Source organism: Sinocyclocheilus rhinocerous, unplaced genomic scaffold (assembly GCF_001515625.1).
Source record: "Sinocyclocheilus rhinocerous isolate Xijiao unplaced genomic scaffold, SAMN03320098_v1.1 scaffold688, whole genome shotgun sequence".
In the NCBI taxonomy this organism is placed as follows: Eukaryota; Metazoa; Chordata; class Actinopteri; order Cypriniformes; family Cyprinidae; genus Sinocyclocheilus; species Sinocyclocheilus rhinocerous.
This window is the reverse complement of record NW_015651641.1, coordinates 1,246,130-1,256,422: the sequence shown is the minus strand read 5'-3', so window position 1 is coordinate 1,256,422 and position 10,293 is coordinate 1,246,130. Positions and strand designations below refer to the sequence as shown.

At 38.0% G+C, this 10,293-nt stretch overlaps 1 protein-coding gene across 1 annotated transcript in view; it reads left to right on the top strand.

Moving 5' to 3' along the window:
• The window catches only part of rbm18 (RNA binding motif protein 18), an 11,337-nt gene extending 1,270 nt beyond the window's left edge, over positions 1–10,067 (top strand). The window contains exons 2-5 of the mRNA XM_016518800.1: positions 4,906–5,032; positions 5,567–5,647; positions 9,265–9,353; positions 9,573–10,067. Coding sequence (XP_016374286.1) covers positions 4,906–5,032; positions 5,567–5,647; positions 9,265–9,353; positions 9,573–9,735 — 460 coding nt within the window. The 3' untranslated portion in view covers positions 9,736–10,067. The remainder of the gene's footprint in view (positions 1–4,905; positions 5,033–5,566; positions 5,648–9,264; positions 9,354–9,572) is intronic.
• The last annotated feature ends 226 nt before the right edge of the window (positions 10,068–10,293 follow it).

Below are 10,293 nucleotides of genomic sequence, written 5' to 3'. Positions count from 1 at the left end.
CAAATAAAAAAAAATAGTTAAACATGAATAAAAAGGAAGTAAACACTAACCAACCTCTGTTAAGTTTATGTGCACTGGAAATCCTATTTTCTCAAATAAAAACCAGGTAAAGCTAATTTTATATACAGTACACTTTGACATATGACATATCAGCAAACTGGATGTAACTCAGCATAGTTTGAAGTCAAGAGTTTAAAGATTACACTCACATCTGTGTACAGGTGCTGCTGTTCTTAGCGCTGTCAAAATTAAAAGTCCTGTCGCTGGCAAAAAGCTACTTCTGACACTTATCGGCCAAACGGATCAAAATTACTGTTGCCGATAATTTTAAAATATATGCCAAATGTCAGTCGATATATTGGCTTTTGCAGTATATTTGTTGACAACTAGTGGTCAGTGCTGGTGCCTATAATGCCATGCTACAAGCTGTAGTACCAGGTGTAAACTGGACCTTAGCCAACCCATTCACATGCAGTGTTTGTTCCTGATCTTGTTCCTGAAATTTTTATTGATAAGCATAGTAGGGAGAGGGCAGGAGAATAAGGCAGAAAGCAGCAGAATGGGATCAAACTCAGGTTGCCCACATAGCTTAATATGGCAGATCTCATAATAAGGTGAATCTTGCGCTAAAATGTCTATTATATTTTACCCAAAAACAAAAGAAAAAAAAGCCATTTATATTTATTTATTATTTTGCACTGGGATATTATTTTAATTACAATTTAATGCAACAAATACTACTATGAATTATACTTATTTTTTATATTTATGGTGTGTTTTATTATTTAAATCATAAATCTTTTTTTTTTTGTATTACAGTAGTAAAAAATGTTTTTTGGATTTATAGTAACCTAATATTGCGCAGGAGGGGTGCATAATTATAATAAAAATAATGTCACAAGCCGTACATTTTCCAAAAATAATTTAGTGGTCCTAAATGCAACCTTCATTTTTTAATGCAAAGTATTTGTGTGAAATATGACATTTCTTGACGGTTTTCGTGAGTTTACCCAGTAGATTTTGGGATTGAAAACAAAAACTCAGTATGAACACTTCATTTGTCTCTCTTATGTTATTCTAATGTTATTTCCCTGGCCTTTGTGCATTAACAAGCAATTTTCATCTGTCAGTTTGCAATAAATTAGCAAGGTCAAGTTACATTTTGGAAATTAAAATCTAGGAAAAATCAGCTGTGAGCCTTCATGCTTAGATTCTGATGTAACGGTACTTTATAGAAAAAACACTTTTTCTTGTCAGTCACTCAATCACTTCACAAACAGCCTCATTTATTTAATATGATTAATCTAAATACATCACAGGTTTGGAAAAGTCATTTTACAGTTCTGCAAATTGTCACCAACAAATTTCAGTCAGACAAAAAGAAAATCATTCTGATCTTTCACTGTAAACAGTCTCTCCTGAGTGCTAATCCATCTACCTTACTGACTGTAAGTTTCACCATCATCGTTACATTAATCAGAAGCTGAAGCTAGATGGAAAAATTACAGTTTCTGAACACAGTTGCTTAATTCCTCTCATTTCTTTTCCATTGAAATGTGGTATAAATGTATGATGCTGATCTGTGGTATAGTCAGTGCTTGGGCACCATGACATTGCTGAAATTGCATGAGTCTCATACTTTCCACCTGTCGAATCAGCCCAGTGTCGATGCTCTATCCAGGGTGTGTCTCAATCCGCTAATGAGGTAAGTACACTTCCCAAGTAGTCAGCCATTTCTAGACTTGTCCCATTGTCAAAATCTATTTAAAACTGAAAAGTTGTTTCACCACCACAGACTTGGTCATCACTGTCTAGATATCACCAATTTCCAATGTACAGATTCACATCATATGGAACTAGGATGTGTAATGGGACACAGCCTAAAAAGGACTGTGTTGTATACCACCTCACAGGTGTTTCACAAGTTCTCAAGCACTCTGGCATCTGTCAGATCCACCTTCACTAATCCTGCAGCTTGAGTCACATTCAGATGTCAGGTGCTGAAGTTCGACCAACCCATGTTGAGGACAGTGATGACAACATTTCTTGACATTTTCCGTCTAATGAAAACATCCGTCAACATTTACAGAGCTCCACCCCATTACACATGCACAGTCTCTCTGACACAAACATACAAACTTTCTTTCAGGTTTGGTTTCCCACAGTTGAGACCTGTGGTGGACGCGGCCGTTCACACAATGCAGGAGGTGCTGTCGTAATAACAGGCTGACATATTGACCGGTCCATGCTCCGCTGGGGCCCATTTAGGGCCAGTAATGGATCTACCATGTGCCGCAGGTTGTTTGTGCTTTTGGAGGCCTGCTTTGCATTGTCCGTTATACACGGGCAGAAGGGAACAGGAGGCCTATCCGATGGGATGGCCGAGGAGGAAAACAGCACTGGCCTTAGACCACACCCTCCAGTCATCTGAAATAGACACGTGTCTGATAGAATCGTGCCTTGACCTTGATATCCGTGCTGTTTTCTTGATTCTGTGCTGCTAAATGTTGATCTCAAGGTCTTCGACTGCATGCTGCACAGCGATACTGAAACGGGAGACGCTGCAGGTGGGTGGGCAGCACTCCGACTTCTTTGGCCCAAACAGATGACATGCTTGGCTCACATCAACACTTTCACAAAATACTCCAAGTTCCTTGGACGGACCTCTTCTTCCTCCCAACTGCACATTTTATGGCCCTCTGGGGGCCTGCATTGTGGTCTGAGAAAAATCTACAGGTTGTCCCTTTGAATCGGAAACACTGTCAATTCTTCAATCTGCAGCAAGTCAGGAAGATCCCGTGGCCCGAGCCTGAGAGGGTGGTGGCTGGGAAAGTGCGACGTACTTTTAGAGAAAAGCTCCTGGGAGAGGAGGGGAAACCATTAATACCAAAGCCAGGACCACCAGTTCTATCTGTGTTCCTACCTTTCCAGGATTAAAAATAACCTCAACCATCCAAAACAATAAAGAAATCCCCGGCATCTCCTTGTCTCTTGCAGGAGGCAACTCCCAGACCGCTCCGGCTGTCATGTTGGAAGAACAACAATATGGCAAGAAGTTCCACAAATGTATTGTTGTTTATCTCGAGCATGTCTAGAGCACATTCCTGATGCTCAGTTCTGTAGCTTTCCCAGCCTTTTCCCAGCTGAAGGAAATGCTTGAATGCCTTCCTGAGCTGCATTACTCAGTCTTTAGAATTTGGTTTCAGGGATGTCCATGTGATGCCACATTCATCATCCTACGTCAAGGTGAATCACTGGAGACGATGCCAACACTAGCGACAAGTTGTTTCATATTTACTTGATGAGTTTAAATGACAAGTATGGAGCATCCAAGATAAAGACTTACTGACCTTGACACACTGTCATGAGGTTGATACCATGTCCTGTTTTTCCCCTTCTTTTTTCTGCACACTGGTTGCACCGCATGACATGAAGTTTTTTAAAATGTTTTCTTTTCCAGAGTTTCATCCTTGTAATGAGGCTTTTCTTCTTCATTATAATAGCAGAGCTGTTGTACCTTATTTATGCCCTAAGTTTTTAAAAATTATTATATCTTTTATGTTTTTCAAGTAATTGTTTGTAGAAATTGCACTTTTACTGTGTTTTTGATAAATTAATAGATCTGGACAAAAAATGAGTGTCATGTCATTGAACCTTGACGTTGCTTTCGTCAGATGTTGTTTTGCCAACATACTGAAAAAACTTTAAGTGCAACTACAGTTGTGTTCATGCAGCGTTAAGTCACATTAAATGTTAACAGTTCGGATGACGTACATATTAACATGCAGAAGCAAGGATACTTGCAAACATTCTCTTTTATGCACGTACTGCATGCTAGACTGCTCTCCAATGCTCTGGATATGGTTGTTTGACGAAGCCTATTTGTACGAAGCTCTCTTTGTTTGAATAGCACAGGTTCAGTGTGATTCTTGTTTTACGGGAGCTCTCTGCCTATACCGTAGCTGTATTGAAGAATTGATCAGTTGCTTTTCTTTCACTAGACTTTCATTTTTGGCTGATGTCATCAAACCCTCTATTTTTTCCCCAACGTTCATTCATATAGAGACCACATCAAGCCGGCTGGTCTTGTGTATGCAACACCCACTTTTCATGATAAATTCAATTCCTGATGGATTCACATCCCACTTTCAGTCGAATGAGTTGCAAATGCCATTGCATGTTGACATGCTCCAACACATTGGACCATGGTGATCATGTGGGCATTGTGAATTTGAATCTGGCCTGCAACATTTTTAAATTACTTGCTTTATATTCCAATCACTTTCTTTCTTCTGAAGAACACAAAAGAAGATATTTTGAAGAATGTTTCAGCTGTTTTGGTCTATAGAGTGGAAGTCGGTAGAGTCCAAAATGACATTGGACCCCATCGACCTTCATTGTATGGACAAAGTTTTTCACTAATTAACAGAATAATCAGTACTGTTTTTGGCAATAATAAGGGACTTGCGTCTTCCATGACAGCAGGTTATAGAAGCTGTACTCGTCATAATTGTTTGTCTTAAATTAAACTCTTGAGGGAATTCAGTCTTCCGCTTTTTTATATCCTCATTGTCCCCCTGCTGTATCCTTTGTATTGTGTGAATAAAAGATTTACAGCAGCTAAAAAGGTGTAAAGAGACCTGTCATTCTGATCAAGCCTTGTTAACAAAGAATTATGATACCATGACATGCATTATTGTGGCTTGTGGCTTTAATCACTCATTTTTTTATTCTTGATCAGTACAATTATTAGTGCCATTTGTTAAAGGGAGGATCATGATTACAATCGCTCATAATTACAGTGTCCTTAGTTATGTCATTATGAGTGCTGTACCCCTATTTCTTGGGAGTATGTTGCAAAAAGGCAAATAGACTTCAAAATAAAACCACTCTGTGTTCCTGCAGGTACCACCTAGTGAAGCTCCTGGAGAAGTTTGGCAAAGTGAAGCAGTTTGACTTCCTGTTCCACAAGTCAGGTCCTCTGGAGGGCCAACCAAGAGGATACTGCTTTGTCAACTTCCACACCAAAGAGGTTCTGTTCGTTCTTCTTTACAACATCTGAGAATTCACAACCCAAACGACCAAAGGAAGTCTCAGTTTTGATTCAGTAATGATATGCAAGTCTTTAAGAGGCACCCAGACAGCTGATGCAGATAAGGAACTGTTGGCTCTCTTGAGTGTAATATGAGGCAGTCCCAAGGGTGTTGTTGAAGGGGAAATGTGTGTTTACAGATCTCATTCACGCCCTTCATGAGAGCTTGGAAAACTAGTGATCCATCATCAGCCATTATTGTTCCCTATCATTACGCCATGCTTCCAGCAACAGCCAGAAACTAGAAAGTAGCAAACAAGCACACACACACAGGAAGGTTCAGGATCCAGACACTACAGAGACGATCTTTGAACAAGACTAATGGAGGATTTCAAAAATAGCCATGAAATAATTCACTCTTGTAATCCTGATAGTGTCAGCGGAGTATAGTGACATGTTTATAGATGCATGCATGATTATGATCATCATAAAAGCATAAACTTTGTGATAATCAGTGTTTTCTGTCCATCACAGGAGGCTGAACGGGCTATTCAGTGTCTGAATGGAAAACTGGCACTTTCTAAGAAGTTAGTGGTGCGTTGGGCTCATGCTCAGGTAAAGGTGGGTGTCGCGTAAGTTGTGGTCTTTGCTAAGGCAGTCATTACTATTACTATTACTCATGCTATAGGTTAGTGGTTTGTTAAAATCTCTAGTCAAAACTGTAACTCGTTTTTGTTTTTGGAAGAGTGCACAAATGAATAATTTTTTTTAAGCGATCAGACTTTTGCCTGAAAGATGATAAAACAGGACAGAATCCAAAATCCAAATTATATTGAAGGAAGGCCAAATCTAGAGACCAGAATATCATGGGCCTTGTTCAGACTGAATTACATGTGGGTTTTCATTTTTCGTTGTGTGGTATTTTAATGGCTTATATACTGATAACTTTGAGAGCATGTTGGCTGATATAAAGCTTATAAATATATCACCCGATTTAACTTAAAAAAAATAGTAAATAACACATAACATTGCTCAAATAAAATTAACATTTATTTTATATAATATTTGCTTAATTTGAAATAATTTGACAGTTAATTTTGAAAAAAAAAAATTGAGCTTGATATATAAAAAGAAAACATAACTTCTTGATCCTGTTCTTTAATCCTACTAGTATTTTTTCCCACAATAAAGAAATTGTTAAATGAAAAATATACACTTCCGTTCAAAAGTTTAGGAGCAGTATGATTTAAAAAAAAAAAGAAGTCTCATATGCTTACCAAGATTGCATTGTAAAAAAATAAATAAATACAGTAAAAGTTAATATTGTGAAATAATATTATGATTTAGAATAACTGTTTTCTATTGTAATATATTTGATTTTGATAGTTGATTTTGATTTCCATGATTTAAGGCTGAATTTTCAGCATCATTACTCCAGTCTTCAGTGTCACATGATCCTTCAGAAATCATTCTAATATGCTGATTTACTGCTCAAGAAACATTTCTAATTATCATCAATGTTGAAAACCGTTTTTGCTGCTTAATATTTTTGTGGTAATCATTTTAAAATAATTTTTTGGTGCATAGAAAGTTTAAAAGAACTGAATTTATTTGAAATAGAAATCTTTTGTAACATTACAAATGTAATTTTTGATCAATCTAATGTAACATTTCTAAACGAAAGTGTTTAAACCCTTACTGACCCCACATTTTTGAACGGTAGTTTATAAATATATGAATCTCATTTTTTTTGGTCAAAATTAATACCACGCAATGCTAATTACTTTTCCACCAGTCATTGTTGTTTTCATAGGTCTGTATTTGTTGCTTAACTGTGGTACCTGCAAAGACAAAGAGCAAACAATGCACAGGCCAATGTTTACTGATTTTTTTAAATGCAGTTGTCTGCAACAAATGTTTACATTTTGACTCCGCATTCATGAAAAACATGACATACTCAATGGAAAAACATCCATTGCTAAAGTCTCACACATGGTGGGTTTAAACAGGTTAGCACATAACTTGCCATTTCAAAAGCATGTCTAGAAAAGTATGAATGGTCCCATGTAGACTTGAGGGTGGGCTATTTTGACTTGGGCCATCAAGCCCACCCAGTAACCACTCAAAACATCCTAGCAACACTCAGAGCACCTTAGCAACCATAAAGCAGCAACCTGAAAACACCTTAACGTCATCGCTGTAACTTCAGTCCATCATGGACATTAAGAAATGCTTCTATTGTTGTTCCATGGAATATCTGGGTGCCGCTACAACAAAACAGACCATAAAGATCATGGATCACACATATAGTTGAGTTATAGTGAGGGGCTCCTGAGGCTGCCCGGCTCCTTAACAATAGGTTAGAGTGAGGAAATCCTGTATGGTTGAGAATCGCGCCCCTCCCGCGCACCCCCTCTGCCCCTCCCCGTCTGAGGGGAATGGGACACCAGGCTGGGGTCAAGGTCAACAGTGCAGTGTTGTTGACATCAAGTAGCAGCAGACAGGCCTGGTTCCAGGTCCTCTTGACCACCTCCACCCAACACTGTGCTCATTGTGAGGCTGGTGAAAGTGTTTGATTCGTCTGGCCATCTCACCGTGTGTGTGGGTATCAGCGTACTCTTCAGTGCTGTGTTTATATCAGCCGTGCCCTTTAAAGGCCTCTGGTTCAGTGGAGCTGTCTGATCAATGTGGTGTATTTAAAAAACGGCTTCCTCTTTATACATAGTTGTTTGGGTGGAGTGTAGCAATCTAAAGGAAAATAAACTAAAGTTAAATTATTGTAACGTAATGTAAAGGATCAGAAACAGGCTGTTAGAACGTTGCTTTATGGTTTTCTGTATTTAAAAAGATGTGATTTTACAAAAGAAGAAATCAAAGTTGACCCTATTTACTTTAATAAATGTCCTTGGTGTCACTGTGCACAATTCATTAGTACATAATTTAATTACGTTATTTTACACTAGATTTTCTGCTTATGTAACCAAAGCTGTGCAGGCAATGTCTGAATATCAGATGAATTAAATTACTTCTTTGTAATTACTTTTTGTACATTTTAATTATTCATAGTATGTGTATTTTTGCCCTGCTGGCAAAATCAATCATGCATGTTCATTCATTTCATTATTTAACAAAAAGTTAAAACTGAACAAAATGCTGTTTTCATTTTTTTTGTTGTCAATAAAAAAGTTTTGTTATTAAAAAAAGAGAAAATATAATGCTGACATAATGTACAGAAAAGTACTGTTTATTTTTTCAGTAAAACATTCAACTGCAAATACTGCGGCCTCCTGTTTTTTGTATTTGCTTGAGCTCAATTAATTAATTATAATGTGTTCTTTTATCATAAGATGGTTGTGAAAATTTTTCCTGCTTTCAAACGGGGGGGTCACTATATCTCTATTATATTTTGGTCCCTAGATGTGTCATTCAATCAATGTAAGTTTTTTTTTTTTTTTTTTTTGGGCCTGTTTTATCGTCCACCAGGTCTGATTGTTTCGAAAAGCAATAGCACCGCTCATAATGAACAATTTAAAGTATCATTTGCATATGTACAGCAGTTACATACCAAAGTTTACTTTGGTTTAGAAATTTGGAACAGCAAGCACTTCTCAACATGGGCAAACTCTTTATTATTCAAACAAAATCGATCCCAGCAGATCAAATTCCCCATTCCCCCACTCTTTAACACTTAATATTCAGTTTAACTCAATAAATGTGTCTCATTATGGAAGTTAAGTGCATTGTGAAAGCAGCTTCATATTGTCTTTAACTGTATTTTCGATACATTATAGAATACATTATAGAATCCAAGGGTTGGAGTCTTGGAGAAATATTTTCTGGCAATGTCAAGTTGTTTGATAGGAGTTTTAGACAAAAATAAGTTATGTATCTAAGTATGTGTCTTCACCAGTAGTAAAGCATTTTCTAGTCTCTCATCTAATCGCTCTTTGTTTTTATTCCCCACAGATTCCCATGAGCTATCATCATCCTTATGGTCGCAAGGGTTGTTGGATGGACGTTTTTGAGTGGAATTAATGTTTATGACGTTGCATAGTCCAACTTTTCCCACACTATTCCAAGGGAGCATATGACTAATAAGCAGCCAACTCGTTTTTTTTTTTTCTGGTTTCTAATGCAACCAAATGAGGCCCAGCAAGTTAAACAACCCCTCAGTGCATGTTGTCTCAGAAACTGTCTTGTATCCATCCTTGTGTGTGTTTATTGTCTTTCAGAAGTTTGAACCCTTCAGAGGGGACAAAAATGTGCCGGCCAGTTTAGAGCCTTCATCCAGTGAAGCAGAGCAGCTGCCAACCACACTGAGGTTTGGGACATTACCACTCGAAAACTCTGTTGCCTTTCGTTTTCTTCCATGTTTCGAAGTTCTCCTGTTCACTTTCCTTTCTGTTTTTGTTTTCGTTCTCAACCATTCCCTTTCCAAATGGCCCTGAGCTCACATTGACGAAAGTGACCCATTTGGACTGGATAAGAAGGTTAATGCTCTTTTCTTTTCTCTCGATTCCCTTTCCTCTACTGTTTAAAGTGTTAATGCAAAGATCCGTGCCATCGAAGCCAAGCTGCAGATGATGGAAGAAAACCCAGATGACTATCCCGGCCCATCTGTGTACATCTACAACAAACCCCCCGATAAAAGAGACAAGAGGTCCCAGCCCTACTACAAGCCGTTCCGCAAATTCAGGAGATGACCTCTCCAACAACTGGCCAAGTGTCTCTGCACTGAGCGGACTGTGAGATGTGCGGAGATAAGCTGCTCTTGTCTCTTGGCCAGTGTGAGACTGTAATGTATTATGAGAAGAGAGTGTCCAAGACCTTCGATTGGTAGTGCTTTTCTGTTTCTCAGCCAGCGGAGGAGTCTTTTTACTGTGAAAGACAACTGATGTAAGCAAAATCTAACCACAAAATTCTAGTGAATTTAGTTTTTCCTTCTTCGAATATTGATGTTACCCAAGTCATTTCAGTTCTTCAGGTTTTAAAGGGATAGTTCAGTCAAAGGATGACAGTTCTTTCATCATTTACTCGCCCTCATGTCATTCCAAACCAGTAAGAGGATATTTTGATAAATGTCTTTTTTTTTTTTTTGTCAAGTCATTGAGGTCCAATGTTGTTTGAACCCTAAAATATCTCCTTTTGTGCTCCGCACAAGAAACAAGAGTACGGGTTCGGGAAAACATGGAGGTACATAAATCATGAAATGAGAAAATTGAGAAATTTCATTTTTGGCTGAACTATCCTTTTAAGAGTTC